Source organism: Oculina patagonica, chromosome 4 (genome assembly GCF_052425735.1).
Source record: "Oculina patagonica isolate OP01 chromosome 4, crgOcupat, whole genome shotgun sequence".
NCBI classification, from domain to species: Eukaryota; Metazoa; Cnidaria; class Anthozoa; order Scleractinia; family Oculinidae; genus Oculina; species Oculina patagonica.
The window spans coordinates 17,866,141-17,893,273 of record NC_135761.1 but is presented as its reverse complement, the minus strand read 5'-3'; the positions used below and the strand labels follow the sequence as shown (position 1 = coordinate 17,893,273).

Genomic DNA, 27,133 nt, shown 5'->3' with positions numbered 1-27,133 from the left:
CAATCAGGGACAGTTCTGTCATCTGTGTAGAGTTACGTCATTAGTTTGGAATTTCTCGGGGAGGGGGAATTCTCAGATTTCTCTGGAGCTAGGGAAACGTTGCGGGCGAAGAACGAAGCATTATTAGGGTAGCGCGTTCAAAGCGTGTTTAAAGCTTGTAATTTCACACAGTTTGGGGGCGCGTATTGATTTATTTTTTGATTCCTGAAAAAACACAGGTTCAAGGTGTGTGTTTGTATTACGGTTAAAAAGGAAAGAAAAGTAACAGCAAAGTCGTTAACAGTGTGTTGTTGAAAAGAAAGCCACAACTGCTTCGATTTGATGAAAAAACAAATCGTCTTTTTTCTCGGGGTCGCCGCACGAGCATGCGTTTCATGTTCAACGTTCAGCAGTTTCTTGGTCCGTCATGTAGTTTGTCACGATGTGTCACACGATAGTTCTGACGCGCACACAGTTTGAAGAAAAACCTCTAATTTATTTCCATTTTGTTTTTACCATGACCATAGTTATGTTCCAAGCAAGCCCAATGCTGGAGGTCGTACACAAAACAACGTACCAAAACTAATCATTTCTGAAATACACAAAGGCGCCAGCGACTCGGTCCTTGCAATGTCACGGACCGAGTTGCCCGGCGGTCGAAACTTCGTCTGGTTCGTTGTTATACATTTTATTCTAGCTCAAACTTACCAACAATGAAACAGTGGCAAGTCTATTGTACAGGTCTCCTGTTTCCTTTAATTTAACATTCTTCCCGAAAATATTGTACAGAGTGTTCAGAAAACGAATCAACACAACTTGAGAGGGTAGGGGTGCGGCTAGTCCGCGCTCCCCCCCGCTTTCACCAGTACATCTGGTATTTCCCTCCTAAATCAAACTAATTCAGTCACCTAAATGACTTGGGTCTCAATTGGTACATTCTTTATCAAATAAAGTTAAACTTCAATATACATACATATTGACACAAAGTGTTCGGACGCCGCTCACTTGTGTGGTTTTGCTGCACACTGCGAAATTTGCTTAACAAGTAAGCATGCATTTTTTTGTTAACGAGAATGTTTTGCAAAGTGGTTAAACTCCGAAGCTAAAGTGCTTCTGGAAATCGAGTTGCTGTTGAAGTAACGTAGTTGTTTTAGTTAATTTTGTTATACTACAGTCTCTGTTTAGTCCTTTGAGGACCGTTTGTCTTTTGTCGCTCGCTTCTTCTTTCGTCGACGTCGCCTCTTGCCGCCATCTTTCAATACGTCCACAGCGTTCGCTTCGTCCGGAATGCACTCGTACCAGATTTTTAAATACTTGTACACGTTACCGCAACTGTTGTCGTCGAAGAAAATGTTTGAAGCCACCACTTCGCAGGCTTGTTCGTTTTTACACTGTCCATTAATCTTTGACAAAGTGTTGTCTCCACTCGTCTCGCACAGCCTGTCGGATGTGAGCCCAGCTGGAATCTTGGGACACGTCACGTGGTCGTCACGACCCCAGAATGACTTGGTAATCTTGATGAGCTCGTATTGTTTGCATTGTACCCAGCCCTTCTCGCCTTCGCAGATCACAGTGAAGTTCTGCAAGAAAAAAAGCGAATCGTGTTGATGAGAACGGTGCTTGAACGCTCAACCTATTATGTTTTCTCTCCTTAATTCTTATTGGGAATCTTTGCTAAAAAACAAAACAGGTTTGTTCCGAATCATAAGACGGTGTTTGTGTAAAACTGTTTTAGAAGCTTTAAGTGGATAATTCATTACCAATTGTAATACTGGGCGTTCTCTTTCTGATTGTTTTTGCTCTCAAATCCATAGTTGATCTCCGACCACGCCGAAACTTCACAATGACCATAAGTAAACATGGCGGCGAGCAGGTTATTTAAACTGAAAATCGAACACTTCGCATTCGAACTAGTCACGGAGATTTCGATTTTAAACCAAGGGAACAGTTAAAGAGGACCCTTCAACTGATTTGCAGTCAAGATACCCTTGATGCTTGTGCTTGTGCTTAAAAAGGACACACAACGAAACTCACCGGCATAATCGGTTCGGGACCAGCGGGACCCATGGGACCTTGTGATCCTGGGAGACCGGGGGCACCGGGGAGACCCGCAGAACCTGGGGCACCCTGCTCTCCGGGGTCTCCCTTGTCTCCTGGCATACCGGGAGGTCCGGGTGGTCCGGGGGGACCGCTTGTTCCAGTCGCACCCGGAGCTCCGTCTTCACCAACATGACCGGGTGATCCGGCAGGTCCAGCCAAACCGGGTGGTCCTGGTTCTCCGGGAGCTCCCGGGGGTCCGGGTGGACCGGGTGGGCCGTTGAGGCCTTTCAAGAAGAAACCAAGAGTGAGGTTTTGTTCGAGCAGCTGGCTGACCATAAGCTGGTCAAGAAATGGTTGCGTGATACGGTCGCCGATCTTCGGCCAGTCGGGTAGTATTTGTTGTGAATACTGTTGAGAGGAAACACACAAAATTAGTGTTTTATGCAATTAATGAAAAAAAAAATTAAAAAAAGGGGAAGAAAAATAATAAAAAAAACATTAAAAATTAACCACCTAATTCCATAAACTCCATTTTCGTCTGTGTAACGTTATAAAACATGGTTTAAAATTATTTTCTTCGTTGAAGTTGCCAACTGATTTTTATCGACTTCACATTTAGCACAATGAAAGCACAAGTTAGAGCTTACATGAACCCAATGTGAAATTCAGTCTTTTAGTTTTCTGTTGCTGATTTTTATTTTGTTAATCCTGGTTTAACTAAACATGTTTTGTATTTGTTTAGAAGTCTGTCTGATCAAAAAATGGAAACAAAATAAATCTCGTCGATCGGAGCCACAAAATTTGGTGTGTAGAAATTCCAAATGCTTGATTGTCAAAAAGAAAAATCGTTAACCTGTTTCTTTGTATTTTTTTTTGATTTCCAATGGATACAAAAACAGTTATAATCATCTTAGAATTGATTATCCAGTACCTGCTAAAATCGTTTGTCTAGTAGGAAATCACATCACTGCCTTAGTCAAATTTTATTCCGTTATCTAAAAATATTTTACTCCACAGACTGTCACCGGTTATTTCTACAGCCGGCTTATTCGTCAGTGCTTTTTTTCTCTTTTTTGCACGTTAAGACGTTCACAGTATATGTTAGGTGGTTAGCAAATTGTTTGAAGACTGAAAAGCTACATCTTTTAAAATAATTTGAATATATAGACCTGACGATTAGGTCATAATAAACTTTGTTTAAATTTAACTTCTTATATGGAATATAAAATACAACAAGAACTGAGGAAGGTCTATTGCAGGCTAATCGAACCAAATTAATAGTTTCAATCCTTCATTCTGAAATCTGATTAACACGTATTTCCCCTTTACAATGTCAATACGTTAACGACAACTATCAAGGTGGTCTTGCTTCACCATAAAATTATGTGACATTAAATTTAACGTTTAGCAATCTGAATCAGTAAACCTGGGAATTAAAAATCGAGGTTGGTACTTAAACTGGGCGTCGCAAACTCCAGAGAGAATAACGTTTTCCACATTGTAATATGAGGTAAATCAAAAAAAATAAATCATTCTTCAAAGACCCCTTGTAGTTTTGCAGTCGTCTTCTGTAATAATACTGAAAATACTGGAACCAGTAGTGCGATCGGTAGAAGACATTTAAAGAAGATTGTTTTAAGCCGATCTGTTTTTCTTTTCTAAATTTTCGGTGACATCTGTTCACCACTGTAATAATGTTAAGTGAAATTTACTGTTAACACTGACATTTACTGACAAGTCTTAAACTGAATATTTGGTTAAATTATTTAGCATTCAAATCTTAGGAAAAAGAAATTGTTTTCTAACACTGGCTTCGTAAATATTTTCAATGTCGTTTGATGTTATTTTAGTTTACGCTAAACAGACTTGCAAAGCGTTTTTTTGCTTTTTATATCAATCACGGGAACTCGATAAAATTAGCTTTGTGGTATTTCAGACAAAGAGATATGTCAAAACTGATATTTTGTTCCGCAAGACGGCAATAAAGTTGTTAAAACCTAAACACGATCATTTTAGCAGAAGATTAATAATAACAATGGTATAATGTTTATTGAAGAGGTCAGCATTTACCACGAAAATTGTTGTGCGCTCACGCACGGAAAAATATCGCAGTTTAACGTTTCACGCGCGCGCTATTCGATCCCGGAAAATTGTTATTGTGGTATTGGAGTATTTTTGTTATTTTTGTTTATACAAAGAAATCAAAAGCGTTGTGGAGAAGAGATATTGACTTCAAGCGAGGACCATTAGTGTTACTGGTAGTACCTGCCTATTGTTTACATCAGACAAATGTTATGCATCGACAAGCAAGCGGCAAAGAGCTTGAAAATTATACGAAAAAAAGAAGAAAATTGAAAAAGAAATCTTTTGGACTAGCTCATTTCGCTTTGAACTTGTTATATATTTGTCAATTTTTTATTTTGCTAAATAAGTCTTGATTTTTCGGACTTGAATAAGTATGTTTAACTTATGTTAGCAGTTTGGAGGCTAACACGAAACAGAAAGAATCTAATAATATAAAAAAAGAATGTTTCGCACAATAATATGGGCGAAAATTTAATGGCAAATATTGAAGGTAAAAGCTATGAATTTCTAACTGCAAGATCGGTCAGTGAACTGGTACGAATATACGGTCTATTCGCTTCGTTGCAGTCGGAACATTTGCAGGCAAAGTTTAGTCAAAACATTTGCCAAAAACCTCTTAAATTCTAGCAGTTTTGTGGGTAAATCTACCGTAAGGTTGTGAATTCACGGTTGTAGATCAACGAGAAAAACACCACGAACCACCGAAAAACGACCTGTCCGTCGACTAAGATAATCCACTGGCGCGTATTAATAATACATAATGAGATTTCTAGTGAACGGAGGTGAAAATAAGTTGTACTTACCGTGCATTCTAGCCAAAGTAGGCCTGCAAATAAGGCAAGAAGGCACCCTATGCCTCCTTTGAGCCCCATAACCTGGCGGTGAAATGAACAAGAGAACAAGTGATCAGTGATTCTCGAACACCCTGATTTGTCATTAATCATTAACGAGTTGTGGTTCATCTCATCGGCAAAGTATCTTGCGCGCCAAAATTTTTTTCCCCGATCCTAAAAAGCGCTACGATTTATATTCCTTTTCTAACGCCGAATTTGTCATATAAATCTTAATTTATAATCAAACCATTCCCGATTGTTGTAACTTTAACTCAAAGTTGACCAAGCGTTGAAGAACCAAATTCACGGTAGTCAAACTTAAAATTTTGTGGCGAAAATTCTAAAATTTCAACGCAGGATTATTTAACGTTATATTAGATTAAGATATTTCCCCTTTCGTATTCAATTATGTTTAAGAATTACAATGAACGTCCATGATCGCTCTCTCTACCAAGTAAAAACTTGGGAAAGAAGTGTCAAACATGACAATAATATTAAGTCCCGTGTTCGCTAAAGTAAATTCCCGTGTAAGATAGAGATAATTAAATAAAGAAGGTTGTCTAACTCGACAATTATGAACATGAGTCCAAGTTAAGTCAACCTTCACCGCCCAGTTCCTCTTGCAAGATCCTTCCTTACATCGAAACACAAAATCCTCCTTAATTGTCTGACGATCGAGTAAATTCCCGCGACGAGGAAAATAGACCTTATCCAAACAGATGGGTGAATATTTCCGAGCATTGTCAATGACTATCTTGTTCAAGTCCCATTTGTTTGGATGAGGTCCACTCCTGTACCGATGTCAGACTTGTAAAAAATACTGCAGCATTTCGTGAGCGGATAATCGATCAAAATATCCGCGGAGGAGGAATTTCGTTTCGTAAATAACGAAGTTCGTTTACCACTAATAACTTCCCGGTCCCTCGCGTTGTGTAGCACACTAGTTATTCCTTCAATACTCCAGTTCAACCCAAGATGTTTACGAAGCTCGCCAAAGAGACTAACCTGTGACAAAGCTTTTTGTTTCCGATGGAAAAGAAGCCCTGTCAGTCGCCGTTACCGTGAGGTCTGAAACTGGCTCTGGTCTCAAATGTTTCAATACTGGCGCTTGGGGGGCTTTCGCGCATGTGCGTTACTGCCGTCCAACCACCTTCCCTTGCTTGACGTGGCATTACAAAGGAGGAAATTTTATTTGGCATGACGTAATGCAAGCTTAACATGCTTATGTCTCGGCGAGCCAATCAGCGCGCGCGGTGGAGCTGCCCGTGGAGTGAAACAATGGCTAAGTCATGAACCAAATCGACTCTTAGGTAATATTGATATAACTGGATAGCTATTTAATAATAAAACATCACCTCTGGTGAACTGTCAGGTACGAGAAAGAGGAAACCAGTGGTCTAAGACATGTTTTCGCGCCTGTTGACCAATGAGGCGCGAGCTTGAGTGTCAAAGTTTGCAAAGAACACAAGACGTATTTGACATCACAGAGCAGGTGGACCGCAAGAAGGAAAAATATTTTCTCGATTTCTTTCGATCAAAGATAGGAAATTTCTTTGATTTTTTTATGGACACTGATTCAACTTTTATACTTTTCGCTGATGACGGCTCAAACGCGAAACAATTAGTGATTAAGAGGTAGGGTTGCCAAAGACAATGGCGTTTAGTTTAAGAAAGTTTTCCTTTTAAGAAACAAGTCATCTGTGTAGTTTGTTTTGACGTATCAGTTGCTCCACTGAAGGTTCAATGAACAAATAATAAATTGTTTTCAATTCATCTGTAAAGTTTTTTGTGCTCGATATTAAACGATTCCGTAAAGTCAAAAATAATCTTTCGATTGGCGAAACTGATTCTAAAAGTGCGATCGCTCAAGGACTCTGAGAGCGATCTCCTTTCGGGAAATTCCCTTATTTGCGAGAGATTTTGTAGAAGAATGCTGGAAACAGTGATGATGGTAAAAGACACCCTTCACAGTAAACATATCAATGCTATGGGGTAAAAACGTTCACTTTGGCACGGGCGACTGTAAGCTTGAGGGGTTTTATATAGACGGACATGTTTACCTACATAAAAGATTGTTTGTCACATCCGTTGGTTATTATGCCGAAGAAACTTACTGTTTGAGCTCGAAAAATCACTGAAGAGGCGTAGCTTGTAATTAGAAGGCTTCGCCTCAGTGGCGAAGCGTTGTAAATAGTGCGAGCGAGCGTGTTAAGACGAGCATTGGAGCGTTTTGTGTAAGCGCTTCAGTACCGCTTGTCAGCCGTACAGTTTCCAAGGAATTGCGCTCTCAGACGTCACGTGAAAGTCTGGGATTTCGGACTAAAATAACTTTGTTTTTATTTTTGTTTTGTATTGTTTAGTGCTAAGTGCCTGTAGTGCTATTGACTTCACATTGAGCTCCTGGAACAATTGTGATCATCAAACAAACACCGATTCAAAATTGAACTGGGACAGGGCGCTAAGAACTCAGTGTCACCCATTTTAGACTATGCGTAAGCGCAATGAATAATACTGCGAAGGTATTTTTACAGTTGATCCACTTGCTTCATGGCCCAGTAGCGCAATGTTGTGCGGCGTTGGCCGGCCGAGCGGTCCGGGTTCAAGCGTGACCAGTGTGGTTATGTTGTGTTCTTGGAAAAAGACACTCTACCGTCATACAAATCCTCATAATTTTGACGCCGCCATTTTGACCGAGTTGTCAAAGCGCGAGCCTGAGCCCCCTGTGATTTTACTGGAAATTAAAGTTGAGAGTCAGATATGACATAAAAGAGATTTTGACTGATCACTGAGTACAGTATAGTCTCCAGCTTCCATTGTCTAGCTTCGCAGCTCAAGAATGAAGGGGACCCATACAGAAGGCATGGGTTCTAACATTCTAATCCCGTTGATGAACGTTTCTTAGGCTTTTTTGCAATTGCTTAAATTGCAAACATAACTGCAAGGATGCTTAACAACATTCACTATCCGCAGTTCTTATGTGTGATTTATTTTCATACCTCATTTATCATTCTATCACTTACACGGGGACATCTGAACTCGCAACTGATCTTGCCCCAGTGTGTGGGTTCACAGTTCGGTTAATAAAGGAATGGATGCCGGTAAAACGGAGGTTATTGATTTTTTGTCTTCTTTTTTATTGTTTAACTTACAAAAACAACCGCAAAGATCATCGTCAAATGACAAAAGAAAACAGAGAAATTCCCTCTAAAGAATTGCTACAATTGGTTAAGGAAAATCTCCTGTGTATATAAATAAAGCGTTTTTCGATTGAGTGTCGTAAAATCAAAACCGAAGTAATCGCTTTGGCCAATCACAAAAGGACCAAACAATCCAGTGAACCAATCAAACCTCGAGGAAAGCCGGCACGAAGCGCGGGCAAACGTGTGCGAGCAAGTGTTACGATTGCTGATAACTTACCCCCTTCCCCAACTATAACCTCTGAGTTTTACACTGCACAGATATAAAGTGGGTCCTGTGGTCATTTTACCTGTGCACAGAATATCTAGTCCAAGTTCGAGTAAAATGCACACGTGGACGTCCAGTGTAGTTTGTCATGCATTCTCGTTTGGGCGTTTGTCCCTCTCAGCCAGCAGAACCCCAGCAGAACCTGGGGCACGAGGATCAAGTGGCTCTGGGGACACATTTTTTGATTGGCTAGATTTTTAACAAAGAGAATTTAAATATAGCCAATCAGATCTGCCATTTTAAATTCCCCTACAACAAAGAGGTTTTAAAACGGTTGATTTGATTTACTATATTTAAATTTCCTTTGCTGAAAATCTGTAGCCAGTAAAATCATTTGTCCCTAGAGCCACTTGTTCTTCGTGCCCGAGGTTCTGCCAGCCAAAAGGGACAAGCGGCTTCGGGGACGAGAATGATTTGAAATGGACTTAAAATGTTCGCAAGTAGACTGTGGTAGTAAACAAGACTGCAAGCTTATATGATGGACCTAAGGTAGGAAAAGACGAGCAAGAGGATGAATATATTAGGAGACATGGTTTATCTGGCCTTCTCACGACTTGTGAACTAGTGTGCCATCGTCTTCTCAAGACTGTGAGTTGTCAGATAAAGGGTTACTCTTTTTGATGCTAGTAAGGGAGGAACGGCGTCTTAAAAAGATAGTATGCGGCTCGATTCTGGATCGACACATTCGGTTTCCAGCCTGGTCTGGGTAATTGCATTGTCAGAAATAGAGCAAGAGTGCCTCTCTCCACCCAAGACCGGAGTGTATAAATAGGCCATTTCCGAGCTACCCTTTGCCTCTGTTTCAAAACGAGTCTACGTGCAAAAACATTCATATAAAAATGAGTTTGATTTACATGAAAATGGACCTGAGGGTGAAACTCATTTTTATATGAATGGTTTCGCACGTAGACTCGTTTTGAAACAGAGGAAAAGAGTAACTCGGAAATAGCCTATTATATTAGTACCGGCGAATTGATGGGACAATGCTGGGGAGGGGGGGGGGGGGGGGTTATGAACTAGCATGCCATTCAGGGTAGAAACAACTCTCCTGCTTGCTTCATTCTTTGGCAACCGAGACAGAGTCCCGGAACCGTTAGGTCATCTGGCTCTCTTGGATTGGTAAGGACTTGTCAATTTAGATTTAAGACCGTTTTTCATTTAACACAACGTACGCCGGCTGCATGGTGACAAAGCTCTTGCAAACATTTTAGCTCTAACTGTGATCAACACTTATTTCGTTTTAGGGAATTTACTTGTTGAAACAACGGCTAGAGAATAACGAAGTACTGCTTTGCGGGACGCTCGAAGAGGCTCGCTCGCCAGATAACTTTGAACCAGTCTCATAGTACATGGAGGTCAAGTCTGACAAGTCACAAAACGATGTAGATTGGCGTCACTCATGGGAAGCAGATCGGCGTCAAAGGGAAGAAGAGAAAACCAACAACAAAAGAATGGAAGAGAAATGGAGATTCCTCTTAAAGAACGGTGTGTAAGTACAAAATTATTTGCGCATTTGTAAAGTGACCACTATGGTAACCGTTAACTTCATCACAGTCAGCCGGTTGTTGAACAGAAAACCTTAGTTTTAACTTCCCTTTCAGGCTTAGTGCATTATTAGTATAGTACCGATTCAGCAGAATCTGGCAATTCATGCAGTAGAGGGCCTGGCTAAACTTTGCCAGTCGCCATCATCGTCGTCTTCCTTAATTTGAGGCCCGCGATGTCGAAATCGCTTCTCTCGTTCATTTTCTTGTTCTAAAAAAGATACTGCATTATCCATTACAGAAAACAGCTACTCAGATTTCCCTAAAAATACGTTAGTGAGCGCTTATCGTCAAATCAACCAACAAATTAATATATTTATAATTTCAGGACAACTCGGATTAATATTAATCCGCGGATTATAATAATAATAGATTATAATAGGATTATTATAATCCAGTAATAGATTATTATAATCCTGTAATAGATTATTATAATCCAGTAATATATTATTATAATCCAGTAATAGATTAAGGCACGGCAACAGGACTGTCAAAACAGAAGTCACTAATCACATCCGTCACGTCACGACTCCTACGTTCGTGACATTTGTACCTTTGCCGTTCTATGTTAGTTCGGTCTTTCGACCTTATTTGCTTCTGACTTCTTTCTGAGGGTACTGTTTTTATTTGGAGGCATTATGTATTGAATAGAGCCGTAAGATTGTGGCCAAGGAAGTGTCTAGAGGTCATTAGTCCGCGCTGCGTGGTTTCCGTTTACAAGTAGAGTTTAACGGACACCTCTAAATCTGTACTCTGCCACATGTTGTGCTAGTTCAGTTTGTTTTGGCTCAATTCTATTTGCAAGATATGCTTTAGGCTCTCAAATTGTTCGCCCTTGAAGTAAAAGATATGAAATGTTACGTGAAAATGTAAACTACTTGCATTTTATTGACGCCGGGCCCGGTATTTTAATCAATATTGTTGCAAGATGTATTGTCTTATCACGGGTTATCTTGGTCCGGCTTCGCCAGAGACTGGTTCAACTTTACTATGAAAAAGCTGAAAGTTGGTTTCAGAGAGACACTGTGTGTTGTAAAGGCTATGCTTCTTGCATTATTTTGATCGAGCGCTCTGTCTTTTTTAGCTCGATGTTTAGGATTTTTTACCGCCCTCGTTCGTAGCGTTGCGTTGGCACGCGTTGGCACCACATGATTCAAATATAGATTTGAAATCTTTCACGCGCAAGTCTGTTGACTATTTTGCGTTTTGTATATGCCAGTATATGGTTCAGTTCGGAAGCTTTGGACTAGGATTGAGTTGTTGAGATTTATTATTAAGATTAATATTAATCCGATTAATATTAATCTTACATAAGATTAATATTAATCCTAATGGATTAAGGCACGGCTCAAACCTCAGTAATAGATTATAATAATCTATTACTGGATTATAATAATCTATAACTGGATTATAATAATCTATTACTGGATTATAATAATCATTAGGATTAATATTAATCCGATTAATATTAATCCGAGTTGTCCTGTAATTAATGATTAATAATAACTCTTATCAACCAAGCGCGAGGGCCATATTTGGGAAATATCGGCCATAGGTCACTACAGTACTGATCAAGCGCAGCAAGCCTACGTCCATACAGAAAAGATCGAGGACTCCCGAGCAAATTCATCCTCGGAGACCCAGGGGCAGTTAGTGGGGGCGAAAGAAACGCGAAACTGCGGGCAAAAATAGCGCGAAACTGCGCGCAAAAAAAATTAGCATACCGTATATAAAAAGTTGTATTGACTGAAAGTGCCCCTGGGGAAAGTGTCTTACCAGACCAGTTCAAAAACCTCTCTGAATACTGCCTCCCGATTGGGCAGAAAAATCTTTTGTATTCCCTTTGTATTATTCTGCCCAATCGGCGACCAGCCTGACTACAGTCCTTTTGGTGTGTTCCACACGAAATATGTACACAAAGCCAGTTCGCTCGCCATACCTGTCTTGCTTGTTCACCAAGAATTTGCTCGGGAAGGAAAAGTTTCGGCTAGTGCCTCCCCTGGTTGAAAACGTCGAAAGTTTGACGGCCATGCACGCGGACAAACGGCAGATTCTTCATATTGTGGTCGATCGTCGATCGTTTGCGAGTTTTAAAAGTTTGTGTGCGATATGCTAGTTGCACTGCTGTGATGGATGTTTTCAGATTTTTTCTGGGAAGATCAATGACAGCTTTAGGCGAAAATTTTCCAAACAAGAGTAATTTTTTTTACGAACAAGCCCGGCAGATGAGCTACGCGTGCAAAGCGTGCAGCAGCGATTCCTAAGTTTTTTATAGGTGAGATAATAGAAGATCGATCGCAGCTGGAAGCGAAACTACAACAACAACAAAAAGTTTATTTAAACAATCATATTATTTACAATATTTTTCACCTCCCGCAATTAGCCTTGTTATTTGAGGCGGGAGGTAAGAAGAAAATGAAGAAGAAAAAATAAATAAAGTTACAAAAAGGAAATACCTTATCTACATTAAAGAAAGATAGTAATAAGAAAGATAACTTCGAATATCATAGTAATAAATTAAAATAACAATGTGTTTTAAGTTACATCAAGCTAAAGATTTTAGTAAGTCAAAAACTATTTCCAAACAAACTTTGAAGACCTTACATTTTGTAAAATTTTTCCGTCGATCGACCGATTAGCTACGCGCGCGTGTAATGCGTGCAGCAACAATTGTAGCACTCAAATGACGGTCATATTTCCCGAAGACAAAATTTTCCCGACACTTCACATCCAAGTTGAGGAGGCACTAGCCGAAACTTTTCCTTCCCGAGCAAATTCTTGGCGAACAAGCAAGACAGGTATGGCGAGCGAACTGGCTTTGTGTACATATTTCGTGTGGAACACACCAAAAGGACTGTAGTCAGGCTGGTCGCCGATTGGGCAGAATAATACAAAGGGAATACAAAAGATTTTTCTGCCCAATCGGGAGGCAGTATTCAGAGAGGTTTTTGAACTGGTCTGGTAAGACACTTTCCCCAGGGGCACTTTCAGTCAATACAACTTTTTATATATGCTAATTTTTTTTGCGCGCAGTTTCGCGTTCTTTCGCCCCCACTAACTGCCCCTGGGTCTCCGAGGATGGAGCAAATTTGGTTAGTAAAAGATTTATTAGTGGCGATTATGACGGTGCAATTTTGCCTGCGATCATCGCTTGCGACACGCTTAGACCATAAGTACAACATGAGTCGTGTCGCATTAATCAACCTACCACATCCTTACGACAGACGTCGCGCGTGTTAACGGTCCTAAGACATGGTGTAGACCTGTCGTAAGCTTGTGGAATGCGAGAAAGTTGTACCGTGTAAATCGGTCCTTAAACGACTTTATCATTGAAAAGAGCTGAATTAACTTTACCCGATCTAATACTTAAAATGTTGGACTGGCGGTAAAGCACTCTGATTGGTTAATTTTTACTTATTTGCCCTCTCAGCTGTCTTAGTCGTGTAATAAAAAAAGAAAGAAAACTACGTAATGCGCACGCATGCCTTCAACAAGAGTTTCCACCTTAGAAGGTAAAGCGCTCAGGTTGAGGCGCTTATTGGACGCGGCAGCCCACTATTAAAGCTATCATAATACGGCAAAGTTTCGTGTTGTATGTTATTTTAGCTTGTAAACAGGAAAATGTCAAACTGACTTTAAGAATTTCCGGGCGTACAGATACTACGATTGCTTTGTCGCTTTTATTATTTCTGTATTCACCGACCGAGTGCACTCGCAGTAATTTTGGTAAGGAGAGCACTGGTATTGATGGGTGTATCTTAATCAAATTTTCAGCTTGGTTAGGTTTCGTTCGGTCATTGAACAAGCCAAAAGAAGAAAAGCAAAACAATGAAATGACCCGTGAAGCAAATTCACTGAAGCATGGCGTCTGCTTGTAGCAATGGAGGCTGTGTTTGTCTTCCAAAACCTTGATTCGCTTTAGATCCAAATTATACCTCAAACTACTCAACGTTTCTTCTCTGAGGCAGGTTAGTCCAGCGATCAATATAATATCGATGATCTTTTTTGCCAAGAAACAGTATCAGATTACCACATCAATCTCTGTTTCAAAGGATACCACAATGTGCTGGAATATACATTGCAGTGGCTTTTTGTAGAATCCTTTACCAAATACCGTGGTACTTTAGAGGCGAAATCGTTACTTTTACCACCACATATAACATTGTGAAGTTTCCGAAATTTGTTATAATAGGATGCTGTATTTTTAAAATAACCAAGCAACCATCCTGAAACTTCGTCCAAAATTCACGTTCCACACTTCTCCAATATTTCTCGTGGCCTTCACAATTGGATAATATGTTTGTTCCACTATTACATTTTCTTTAAATCTCCCGTCTTGGGATCATAGAACAAAGCTTTCTCGTTTCACTATCCTACATGATACCACACAATAATAAAACTTTTCTGTTGCCACTCGACGCCAATCCAGGAGCACAATCCGTGTATTCCAAATCAGCCATTTTCGTCGAGCGAACAAAACGAAAACAACTTTTCATTCTCGGTGCTGTAAACTGCCTCAGTTACAAATCTTTGCTTATCGCAGGAATGGCTTCTCGGTCGATGCTTTCCTGAAAATATGACGTATTCTTGATCTCGAGCTGCTTTCAAAGTGGACAAATTAAAAAGAAATGAAGCCGACAGAAACACATCCAAACCAGCCAATCAGCGCGCGGAACCACTCAATTGAGTGGCAGGTTGCAGTCGAGCCGGTGGCTTATGGGTAATTCAGGACAAGTAAGGCGAGAACAATAGTTTTAACGTCGGGGCTTTGTTGTTCGCGTTTTACTGACGTCTAGCCCCGGTTATATTCTTCTTTTGGGAAGAGGAAAAAAAAAATCTATTACCAGGCATTTATTTGTGATTATGTGTGATCTGTGGTCAACTCAGCGGTGTTCCGAATAGGAAGACGTTTGACGAGACAGCGAAGTAACCAGACTCGTAAGTTATATCTTAATTATTTTATTTTTTTACCATGAATCGGAGTGGGTGAAGAAATGAGTGTCCAGTTTTATACATTTTGTTCGTCAAATTAGTATTTATTGAATCTTGATTTCGTTTAAAGTATAAAGAATACCGATTTTTAATGACACTAGAAGAAGTATCGTATATTTGTCAGAATTGCTTTCTTTCACTAAACAGTAACGATGCAATATAGCCAATAGATAACATAACCGCGCTTGCCAATAGTACCATCATTTCACGGTCAAGCAATAAATCCAGTATTTAACATTTGACGCAGCTATCTTCAATCCGTATTTTATTACACCTTGAGAAATTATCGAGTTTGTTTTTGACAGTTTTTCTCACTTATCGTAAGTGCCTCGCATTTTTCTCGCTCTTGTACAAATTGAATTAGTTGTGTTGACCTTTCCGTGCAAGTCACCAGCTCGCCACCTGTGCCATGTTAGGTAGCAGAACGAGCGTCCCAATTGCCATGGCAACCTTCCGGTAGACCTTCACAACGCGCACGAGGTTTGCTTTAAAGTACCCGTAAATGATATTTTTATCGTGCGTGTAGAAACAAAAGTACTGCAATAGAAAAGGCTTTATTTTTGTTACGTTTAGTTAAACGTTTTAACCTATTGTTTGACTGATCATAAGAATCAAATCTTTTACTTTCAAAACCCGCATGTTCAAAACAAAGAATCCCAGATTTCGATTTGCAAAATTATAGGAAACAAACAGTAAAATACTGCTCTATACCTTTCATTTAAATGGCCACACACAAGATTATCATCTAACATCCATAAAGTAACAGTTCACAAACTTTTCACATGGCGTTATAAACAGTCCACATAAAACACTGATCAGAAGCTTTCATTTAAATGGCCACACACAAGCCGGGTTTCATCCAGAAACCTAAACGTTAGAACCACATAATACATCCAGATTGACAGTAAGAAAGTACTGTTCGATTCCTTTCATTTGAATGGTCCCCGTTTTTTGCGGGCGAGCGCGAAGAGAAGAAAAATAACCCCGCCAAACCGCCTGTTCTGCAGGCTATGAATGGTCATACACTAGCGTTATATACAGACTTCAGGATAAGAAGATGCAAATCCTCCTTCTCTTACTTTATACATTCATTTTGACTGCTCTTTAAGGGATTTTTTCGTAAGTCACGATTATTTGGCTTTTGCTCTTCTTGGAGGAGGGGAACTTAATCGAGGAAAAGCAGTAAAACCCGACAAAGTCGTTTCACAGCCACCTAAATCAGTAGCTGGAGTTTTTTCGTTTGTCACCACTAGCACAAAGTGAAAGGCAATCGAGTTTTTATACACGAAGTTCATTTGCCATACCCTCACTTTAAATGTTTACCTTTGTTAAATTTTTCTGGAATTATTTTTGCTTTGCATGTTTCTGGTACTATAAACATGTCTATTGTTGATAATATCAGTCGCTCAGTGTTTGGAATCGAATTGTTTTCGTTAATCGTGAGCTTGATTAGGAAGCAATAATCTCAGAAGACATTTTTAGTGCACTATAAGCCAGGGATTCATTTAACTACTTGGAGCTTTAATCTACTTATTGTTTTTATCTTTAAAAGACCACTGGCGGGAAAGCTAGACAATATATTGTCGTTATTGACGGTAAATACTGTCACTACCATCAATGGCATGTGCTTTATGCAATTCCCGCCTTTTCAATTAAAATTAAACATGCTTGACCAAGGCTTAACTTTATTTTAGGTATGAATGGTCTTCGGGTTGCTTAAATTTTTTCTCGAACAAATAATAAAAATGCCCTGATTGCCAAAACGAAACACTATTGAAGATAAGCTTTTTTGATTTGTTTAATATTTGTGACCTATTTTCTGACATTGCTATATACTAACAACACTTTGGTACCTGCCAACAAGACCAGCTTCTTTTATTATTTTGACATTTTGTCTGTCGTGTTTCTGTTTCAGTTATCTGGAGTTTTTTTCTTCAAAAAAATTCCTTGAATCGATACTTCAAGAAACGTCAAATGAGTAGATGCTTTCTCTACATACTAAAGTAAACGCTTGTTTTCAAATTTCTAAGATTGTCAACTTACACCATTGACTTCGCCGCGAAGGCTGATGTTTTTATATCCCAAATTTTATAACTAAACTTTCCATTAAAAGTTAAGTCGACTTGTTATCTATCTCTGCCGAAGAAATAGTAACTTCATAACCTAACCTTTCTGACTGAAAAAGGCAAACGACGTTTCAGCTATTGGTTTGAACTGTCCCTTACTAAGAATGATGCTAAGATATATTGCTACTCGGAAGACCAAACTCCGGTAGAAAACTATCTTCAGTAATGTAAATGTGTGCAAAGCTTGTTTTTTACCACTAATAATTTTGTCGTAATTTTGCTAAAGTGGTTTTGTTCGGCTTTTCAATTAGGCGACATATTTTCAGAAGTGCTGTCTGAAATTTTGGCTACGGTCGCATGGTTTTAATTCTTTAGGCTATATTTAGTATCCATTTATTAAAATAAATGTGCTGTTTTTCGGTAGTTTTTGTGTGTATAGAGCAAATTTGTCATGTTACTGAATCAAGTTCCACAACAAAAATGGTCTTTATATATAACACAAAACATTTTAGTGGTATTCTGATCTGCACAAGTATTCAAGTGGTATTCTGATCTGTTGTTTTACGCATCTGAGATTCACAATTGATGGATTATGTAAAGTCCGTCCCAATCTTAGGTGTCTGTAGTGTGAAGGTACTTGGAGTGTTTCTACTCGCCTATAATGGATGATATTTGTTGACTAACTATAGAATAATGGACCGCTCACAACAAAAACGGGCCGACATCATGTATTGTACGGCTTGCTGCTTTCGCGCGCCAGGGTGTCAAGTTTAAGAATAGAGCTATAAAGCCAGAAAAAGACAATTAGTAAACAATACAAACACACTTGTTAAACTTGTAGGTATTCACTGAGTTTTGTTATGGTCAATCAGATTAACAAGAGGTGGTTTAAGTTATATTTATTGATAGATGGTTTAGATCTGGCAAACTAATGATAATGATGTTTTAGGATCAGTGTGTGAAGTCGAGAATCTTTAAATTTTTTCACAACGTTGTCTCTTTGACCTTGATAGCTAAATGTTCCACTGACACCTAAGTGTTTCATGACACTTCAAGATTGAGTAACATTACGTCAGAACGCTTTCATTTTCCAAGACACAACACAGAAAAAAGAGAATAGGGAAATTTCGAGGAGAAAGAAAACTTTTCGCCTCAAATATCACAAAAAATCAAAATGTAGCAATGTCAATGTTTAATCGAAGGCTAAAACCATGCAGTCAAAATCACTGATTTGTTTTTTAAGAGCGCGTGAATAAAAAAACTCCAATGTTTATTTGAGCGTGCAGTCACACACAAGCAACCTGCTCGCGCGAAAAACGGCGAGCGCTGATTGGCTCCTCGGTGTTCAGGGTCAACACATTACGTCATCGCATCTTAATGTTGTGTACCAAGTGTCTCAACTCTCACGCGGGGCCGGTGATGCCACGTTGAGCGCGTTACCATATCGCCGCTAAATATCGCAGGCTCGGTTCAGGCGCCGCTCGACCAATCAACCCGACATCTCTTATTGTGGAGATAATTCGCGAAGTCAGTTGAGCAAAAACGCGCGGACATCTTTACTTTTGTGCCGGCCAAATATTTTGGGTTCAACGGGCTGACAACTGCAGGTTGGTTTTGTATAAGCGGACGTTTCCGTCACTCAAAGGGAATATATTTGTGGATCAAGTGGTTGTTTGATATCGGTGGGAATTGCCTTGGCTATTCTAACCGTCCCTAGTTCACCAATCTCTTGACACCGCCGCAAGTCTACAGGAGTGTTATAACCGTTAGATTTGTGCGAGGTTGGTTCCTGAACTGAACGGAAAGCTAACATCTGTAAACGACGGAGAATTTCAAGGTGTTTTTTCTGTACCCGGACGTCTATGATATCACTTTTAAAGGACCTTTCCTGCAGACATAACGGGTGACATATTGCTAGTGCAAGTCTTCTCCCACCGATATCTACCATATTATCCACTGAGTGGGGGCGATATCACGACGATAAACGAAGGTATTTTTTTAAGGATAGCTACGGTAAGTGAAAGACCTTAATCTCTAAAACTTCCAACGAAATTGTCATACATGTGTTTGTATACCGCGCCTTCGAGTAAGACTCTGTAATGAAGGCTGGCCGCGCGAGGTAACTTGAACGAACGAGTATGACATGAATGCACTGTATTTGCCTTCAAATTGCTACTTTCCTTTTGCACGTTTTAGAATTGATAAAATATCCGATTTAAGTGCGATTTCTGGGAAGTAAAAGAACTGTGCAACTTAGATCCCGTGATATCTCGTTGTCCGGGATACAACAGGTTAAGTTGCACTCTTCATTTTGGGGGTGGGGAAAAGGTCGCACAAACAACCTTAAAATTGATTCGAAGGAGGGTTTCATTTTGTCTGAAAGAGCAACTATTTCGAGATTAAGAGTAGATAAAATCAATTTTTATTTCTTTTAAAAAAGAAAGCCCGCGAAAAGACCTTTTTTTTTACAAATCTGATTATTCTTGGATGAAAGATCATCGATCGTTAGCTAAAGATCCAAAAATTACAAACCAGAACTGAAAATGTCAAAATACTGCTTTGTGATTGGTCGAGGGGTGACAGATTTCGCACACCTGTCGAGCAAACCAGTCATAAGAGTGTTGCCTTCCCCTCATACAAAACTACGTTATCCCCAAATAGTTAAGTCATGAGACAAAGATAATTAACAATTCATTCACCAGTTGTCTAATATATAAACAATTTACTGGTGGGATGAAGTCACGGTAGGCAGGCTAGAAACCGAACGCCCCATCTCTGCCTATGTTGGACTGACAGAAAGGGCCAGTCAATTTGAAAATAGTGTTTTCTGTTTATTTGCTAGGTCATGAGGATCGCATCCTTGGCGGTACTAGTCGCCATAGGCCTAGTCCATTTCGAACTATCGGTGAGTACTGGTTTTCAAACGATTCACTAGTTCCGGTTTACAGGGTATATCGGCTTAAGCGATCGAACGTTTGATCAATCGAACGATTGATCGATCGGTTGGTGGTTGATCAAGGGAGCGTATCACTTTGGATGACTTGCTTCGTGCTTACACAAACTAACTATTTGCAAACGTTGAGTGTTTTGACATCTTATTATAGTCCGAACGTTTTTAATTTTAGTGCAATTAACGCTCTGCAGTATAATTTAGGTTTATGATTATTATTTTTACGAATTATTTTTAGCTTATAGTGAAGTTAGTCAAGTGTTGTTGATTATATTAATACGCCTGAAGTCGCTTACTTATTTTGGCACCAAGCTCAACTATTATTTAATGGCTTCCAAGGTTTTTCAGGAAAAAAAATAAATAGACTTATAGAAGAAAACATTATAAAAGATAAGTTCTCGTGCAATTTATCCGTCTTGATACTATTTTAAAATGTTTTGATCTTCCGCCATATTTGGTGTCGTCCCACCTGCCCGAACGCCAAATATGGCACAACTGAAGTAAACTGTGAAAGGAGTTGCTTGTTAATTTTTTACAATTACACGTCGTTGCGTCAGATGTTAATATTTTTTCTCTGTTTTTTCGTTAAAATTCTGGCCAAAAATTCTCCTAAATGTCGAGAAAGACCGTCGGTGGTCTTTAAAAAATTGCCAGTCGAAAACAGGAACGTTTTTGAGAGAAGAGGAACTTAGTACAACGATCAAGAAATCAGTGGAGTTAGGGCAGCCTACCGGCTTAAAAATCCTAGATACGATCAATGTTCGCGGTGGTTGCGGCTGTTTTGGTGTCATTCTATGTGGCGACAGACAAATCGGTAACAAACTTCAGTTGAACATAAGTGTTTTTGTAATTCAATGGTAAAATCGGGTAATTTCATGGTGGCGTGCGATATTTGCCCTGGTGGCTTCTATTACACCATTCACTGTCTTGATTTATGTGATATTGTATTTAATAGCTATGAATTTAATCTTCATTCCCGAAATGGCGTATCAGTCAAATAATTAGTTTGATTTACTGCGAACTTACTGGTTATCACAAGGGCAAATCATGATCTATCTATAACAGGGACCTGTATTTGAAAACGTATTCATATGTTTATCTTACTCTTCTAAATTAATCTCTAAAGGAATTACTTAATTGTCTCGATTAAGGATATTTGCGTACTATCTGGATCGATAGATTGATAAAGAAACTAATACAGCAAATAGATAGATAGAGTTGTATAGATGGTAACCTTTATTGATACACGGGATTGACTATTTTGTTAGTTATTAACTTTGATTAACAAGACTGCACTTATACTCATATAAAACCTTTTCCCGCTGACAAATGCAGGAAATACAAAATGATAACGAACATCCTACGAACTTAAAATATATATAAAAGCAACAAACAAGCAAGCTTCAGAAACGTAATTTAACACTGCGCTAATATTCTGACATAGACTCAACTTGTTTCATATTCTTTTTCTTCCAGGCGTCACTGCCCGTGTCTCCAGTCCCCCCTCTGCTTAACAAACTACTCAAGGATCAGAATGTAACACTTGGTTTCATTCTCAAAGGATTGCAAGGTCCACCCGGTATGAACGGTATGGCAGGAATGTCCGGCTCCCCCGGACCTCAAGGACCCCCGGGATTTAAGGGAGATCCCGGTCCGGCTGGTTTTCCAGGAAGCCCTGGTCTCCCTGGAGCCCCCGGATTCCAGGGTCCCCCTGGTATGGACGGTTCCCCTGGTGCCCCTGGTTTGCCTGGACCCGCGGGTTACCCGGGAGGCAGTGGAATGCCCGGTATGCCCGGTATGCAAGGTCCCCCCGGACCACCCGGATCTCCTGGCCCTACACCAATTAGATACGTAAGTAATGTGATGTACTTTTTTTTATTCCAGGGTATAGATTTCTTCCTGTAGCTGCAAGAGGTATTCTGAAATCTCGTAGGCTATCGTGTAATATATGATTCGTTACTGACTTGTCCTTTTATAGAAAACCGTAACAGAAGGTTTGCTTGAGGCAATTACTAAAACTGTATCTGACCATTGTAATGTTAAATCTTTGAACCCAAAGCCGGCTCGAAATCTTAGTACTATACATTTCGCTTTAATTGTGATATTTCTGAGAATCTGGTGGCAGAACTAAACAATATGCCCCAGATAATGATTAAAGGGGCTTTGTCACGGATTTTAACAGATTTTTGAACAACCAAAAATATATTTGTGTCGTAGAAACATAAAATGATTGTCCATTAACAATTGCTATATTAGAGCACTGAAACTGTTAATAAGCGTCTTTGGCTGCGGATGGCTTGGATGGAAATGGATTACAACTAAACTTTCCTAGTTGTTTCCGCGAGTCTTCAAAAAATTATTAGCTAATGGCTCTTTTTGCTTACCTTACACAGAACGGTACAGTGAAATGCGAAGAGGACACAGCCTGGCTGAGATGTAACGAGTACAAACACATAAGCATTATCTCCGCTTTCTGGGGAAGACGAAACTTTGGCCTGTGCACGGAACACACAGGGAACCTTATGGCCAACAAATTCTGCCCGACAACGCCACTCTTTCTGACAAAAGTAAAAGACGCCTGCGAGGGAACGACCATGTGCGAAATTAGGTGCACAAAGTTCTTTTTCAACGACCAAACATGCAATGATGTATACAAATACTTGGAGGTCTACTACAAATGCATCGAAGTTATAAACGGGCATGAGGTAGTCAACGAGGATAACTTACTCAACGCAAACTTCTTGGGTTGAGCGAGCCAACGAACGAACAAACTTTCTATTGAACGTTACTATGCTTCGCTCTTGGTTGTATCATTTCACTTTGCTGGAAAGAGTTGTATTTGTAAAAACGGGCTTGCCTGAGGAAAAAAAAGCGAATAAATCGTTTACAACTAAAATAACGGCGAAGTCCTCGAATTTCTAATTCTTCCGCGAAAGAAGACGACAAACATGGTTCGTTGCGTTACTGAACCATGTGTTATATCGATTTAAGGTAGTTTTCTTTCTGTACATGACATGATTAAATCATCTTCATAGAATCGATCGATATTTACTCGGCTCGACTCGTTATGAAATTTAACGAATACGTGACTGTATTAGTGAGGTAGGGTATTCAGTTTTAGTTTTCCGACAGTTTTTTTGTTCAATAAAGTCGCCACTAGTTCCGTGTGCAACAAACTGACCAAGGTTACAGCACAAACCTCCCGAACTGGCAGAAAAAAAAAACAAACCACGAAGGGACGCAATCGCTAGCTGTTCAAATCGTTTGTGTATGATATAGTGCGATTTTATGATGTAATCTTCACTCTTATATGTAAATAAACTGGTAATGGAATGGTTTAAAGGTGTACCCGCTAGTCAGTAGTTCTAGAACAGTCAATCGATTATGATTGCTATTATTTTGGTGACTGATCGAGAAGCATGTGAATGAAATTCTACTTCAGCAGTATGAAGTTCAAGTTTGTCAATAAACGACGTTACCGTTATCCAATGTCAGCGGTATTTTTGTTCAAACGCCCCTTTGTGTTGCCTATCAGTATCCGTCCCCAGAAAAGTGCACAAATCCACAACTAACTGCAAAACTACTTCTAGTGATGAGAAAAGCAGGTCAAAATAAGTTTCATATCAAGTTTCAGCGATTCAGCTCTACTTTCATAATCAGCGCGACTTTTGCGGTCAATGCCTGCGGTAAAACTCTCCCCTGGTAGCCACCCATGCGCAGCTGAGAAATTGACGGGACACCTTACTCACTCGGTCCCAAAACGAACCGTAACAAATTTAATTAGTTAAAAATCTTGCGCGTGGCTTGCGCAACAAAATGGTTACACGTGATATTTTTACCGCGGTGCTGGCGCGCGACAGGACGACATTTTAAAAACGAGCTAAGACGCTCCGCAGCTTGTTGCAGGCAAACATCAGAATTTATTATTGTAAGAGTGTGGTCAAGTGTTTTCTCATGCCCAAATTAAAGACGGTACCTCTCTTTTTTCAGTACACACATACTTTGCCCATCCCGTGACGTTACTAGTTACTGCTACAAAAATAGTATCAAACAAATGCCCAATCATTGATAAACAAATTGTGGCTATTTTCTTGGCATTACTGGTAACCATAGCTACGGTATAACCTGTTTAAAACACCCTTATTTTAGCTTTAAGTGCTTATAGCTCAAAAACGAGTCCCGTGACCCCCATTTTTCATTATTAAACAATGATCAGCATGTAAAGATACAACTTTTTCCAATGTTAAATTAAGTCTCTCGGAGCGGTTTCAGAGCCACCTTAAAAAAAATTAAGGTGGCCGTTCACGGTGGAAAGAACATCAGCGCGTTGTTTGAGCATCTCTCCCTGTTAAATGCATTTTTTGTTTCTTCTTCTTTAAGTCTCGCTCAAGAGAGGGCTTGCAACATTGTCTTAACTAACGGAAATACGAGAAGTGATGTCAATATTTCGAGCTCTAATTTTGCACAAGTAGCTACAAGTTCTAGTAGACAGCAAAACATTCGCAATGTAACAGGCGGGTATAAGCTAAGTGTACATACTTTCTTCTCGACTGGTGAGGGAACTCCAAAGCGCGGAAAATGCGCAGCGCCATTATCACCATTAAATCTTATCTTTCCTGTCTTTTTTCTGTCCTCGCTACAGAAACGGTTGCGTTTATTTGATGATTAAAAAGCAAATGAAGTCAACAGTCATTGCCCAACGGAGATCATATTGACAATTTATCTGACTTACATGATAAAGTTAGTTTTGCGAAACGCGCCCATAAGATAATACTAATTTAAACTAGAGAAGACTTCAAAATGGCGTCGTTATGCCAAGTTTCAAGACCTTTCAACATGGCAAACAATCAACTATCGCTTCACTTGTCTTTCATGGTAAAAAAAGTAAAGTCTGTGTCCGGGCCTAAGTGGCCCATACAGCCGGAGCTTATCCCGGTTTCCGTAGCATTAAGCGACTAGGAGAATTGCTACTCCCCCCTGGATGGGATGCTAGTCCATCGCAGGGTAACTCCCCAGCAGTAAGTTCGCCGGTACCCATTTATACACCTGGGTGGAGAGAGGCACTGTGAGAGTGAAGTGTCTTGCCCAAGAACACAACGCAGCGCCCCGGTCAGGTCTCGAACCCGAGCCGTTCGACTCGGAGCCTAGCGCGCTAACCATTAGTCCACCGCGCCTCCCACTTGTCTTTCATGGTATGTATGAATTTCTTTCGTTGGACCCTTTACTGTAGTTCATTTAAACAGTGGTCAAAAGTTTGACCACTTGGGTTGAGAAAATATTTGGCTTCCGTCGTTTACGATATTTATTGGGCTAGTTTGAAAGCTTTGACTAGCGTTCTCTAAATATGAAGTAAAAAACTTACCTCGTACGCTAAGCCTTGTTTCAATGCGAAAATCTGTTTTCTTTTTATAAACTAAGCTGTCATGGATTTCGAGTCTTCCTGTAAATTGCATTTTGTTTTAAATGTTTCGTTTCAAATACTGTGTATTGGTTACCGGAGTTAATTGTGACATTTGTTTTATTATATATTTTGGTGGGCAAATAATCTATAATATTGAACATATTGTAAAACATTTTTTGTTGCTACGAATAAATTGTAAACACGTCACCGATCTATTTTCCATATAAGGTGAAACTCAGGTTATTCGCTGATAATCGGACTTGAAGAGCCAATCAGAACGCTAGAAATGCAATAGGCGAGGTTGAGAATGTTTTAATATAAATAACCAAATTCTTCCTTTTTGTAGACAAGGAGAACTCGGATACTTAAAATTTTCAGTTTTACTTTTTACGCTAACGATTTTCAAATATGGAAATCCATGTCGTCTACAACAAGCAAAACCGCCTTTAAAGCGATTGAAAGCTTCAATCTTTTTTCACTAAACTGCAGTGAGGACAAGCCGGACATCTAGAATTCAGTAAACAATATCGCCAATAAAGATCATATAGTTTCCCGCTTTTTTCACTGAATGTTTTTTTTTTGCTATGAAGTTCGTGCAAGCCGGATGGAGCGTTTGCCAGTTCCCCGCCTTTTTCGCCGATCGCGCGAAATTGGTGTGAACAAGCTCAGCCGGACATTCAGAATTCGACAAAATAAGCACCCATATACAGCAATTTGCTACTGCATTTGACAGTTTTCCGCGCGCGAAATTCGAGTGAACACTGGACAAGCCCGACATTTAAAAATTCAGACAACAAAAGCGCCAATAGAGCGTTTGACAATTTCCCGCTCTTTTTAATTACCGAATGTTTTTGGCGCGAAATTCGTCCGGACAAACTGGGCAATCAGAATTTAGTAAACAAAAACCGCCCACGGAGCTTTTGACAGTTTCCCGCCTTTTTCACCGAACGCTTTCCTCACGGAATCCCGTGGGAAAATTCAACAAACAAAACTGCATGAAGAGCCTTTGACAGTAACTCAACAACCTCCTGCAGTTTCTGTCGAACGGAACATCAAGCAACAACAGGCATCAAACAAAAAACTACCAAAATATTTATTTCAAGGTGATTTGGTTCAGCGAGTATGAATGCAAAGCCCTTTCACGTTTTGCTCAGTTGGCTTCCTAAACCGTAACATCAATAACATAGGAAAAGCTGTGAGGAGCACAGGGTTTAAAACTGTGCTTTGTTCGTCGACATAGGTGAAACACAAAGCTTGTTTTCCTTGGAATTGTCTTATTTTTATGTTTTTGAAAGAAGTAAAACCATTGTATGCTGTAAAAAATGCCCAGGGACACCACTGGTTTACAACGTTTAAAACGTTTATATCAAAGGTAAGCTGTTGAAAGCCAACAGTCTTTCTCAGGGATTCATATAAGCTATTTATACTGATTTATTTGCCTTGCTATCGCAAACAGGCCCAGTAAGCGAGACATTGTCGTTTAATAATTGGAAATCCTGGATGAACAAACGTTTATTTAAAAATTGCGAAACAATCTTAGCTTATTATGAACTGCAATTAAGTTTCGTTTAGTTCTCTGTCTGAGTCGAAGTCTAGCTTACCTAGCTAGAATTGGCTTGAGGTATTGCTAGTAAACTTGTAGCTCCTCTGATGTGATTCTTGCTTGCTGTTAACATCTCTGTGTTTTTGAAGTGCTACATTTAAAAGTGGGATAGAAGTGTCAATTTTACCCTCAATTAGGGACAAGAGAAACAACAGGTGAAAGATGAGAATTTTGT

At 39.6% G+C, this 27,133-nt stretch overlaps 2 protein-coding genes across 6 annotated transcripts; one reads left to right on the top strand and one right to left on the bottom strand.

Moving 5' to 3' along the window:
• Positions 1-454: 454 nt before the first annotated feature.
• LOC144651813 (uncharacterized) lies at positions 455-6,096 on the bottom strand. Of its 2 annotated transcripts, none has more exons than XM_078511824.1 (4): positions 5,943-6,096; positions 4,908-4,979; positions 2,014-2,427; positions 455-1,559 (listed from the first exon to the last, which is right to left on the bottom strand). In XM_078511824.1, the coding sequence occupies exons 2-4, from the start codon at positions 4,974-4,976 to the stop codon at positions 1,161-1,163; spliced, it is 882 nt and encodes a 293-aa protein (XP_078367950.1). In that variant the 5' UTR covers positions 4,977-4,979; positions 5,943-6,096; the 3' UTR covers positions 455-1,160. The 2 variants fall into 2 exon arrangements, with proteins under 2 accessions (XP_078367950.1, XP_078367951.1); XM_078511825.1 differs by having other exon boundaries at positions 5,840-5,990.
• Positions 6,097-14,694: 8,598 nt separating this feature from the next.
• LOC144649820 (uncharacterized) lies at positions 14,695-23,438 on the top strand. 4 transcript variants are annotated; one of them, XM_078509418.1, is made up of 4 exons: positions 14,695-14,884; positions 19,847-19,909; positions 21,431-21,805; positions 22,348-23,438. In XM_078509418.1, the coding sequence occupies exons 2-4, from the start codon at positions 19,850-19,852 to the stop codon at positions 22,702-22,704; spliced, it is 792 nt and encodes a 263-aa protein (XP_078365544.1). In that variant the 5' UTR covers positions 14,695-14,884; positions 19,847-19,849; the 3' UTR covers positions 22,705-23,438. The 4 variants fall into 4 exon arrangements, with proteins under 4 accessions (XP_078365544.1, XP_078365542.1, XP_078365543.1 ...); XM_078509416.1 differs by lacking the exon at positions 14,695-14,884 and adding an exon at positions 18,454-18,611; XM_078509417.1 differs by lacking the exon at positions 14,695-14,884 and having other exon boundaries at positions 19,400-19,909.
• The last annotated feature ends 3,695 nt before the right edge of the window (positions 23,439-27,133 follow it).

Coding starts and splice junctions, on each gene's coding strand:
- LOC144649820 (XM_078509418.1), top strand. CDS start 19,850: ATGAGGATCGCATCCTTGGCGGTACTAGTCGCCATAGGCCTAGTCCAT. Junction 19,910..21,430: donor TAGTCCATTTCGAACTATCG/GTGAGTACTGGT, acceptor TTTTTCTTCCAG/GCGTCACTGCCCGTGTCTCC. Junction 21,806..22,347: donor GCCCTACACCAATTAGATAC/GTAAGTAATGTG, acceptor TACCTTACACAG/AACGGTACAGTGAAATGCGA.
- LOC144651813 (XM_078511824.1), bottom strand. CDS start 4,976: ATGGGGCTCAAAGGAGGCATAGGGTGCCTTCTTGCCTTATTTGCAGGC. Junction 2,428..4,907: donor TACTTTGGCTAGAATGCACG/GTAAGTACAACT, acceptor TCCTCTCAACAG/TATTCACAACAAATACTACC. Junction 1,560..2,013: donor GTCCCGAACCGATTATGCCG/GTGAGTTTCGTT, acceptor TTTTTCTTGCAG/AACTTCACTGTGATCTGCGA.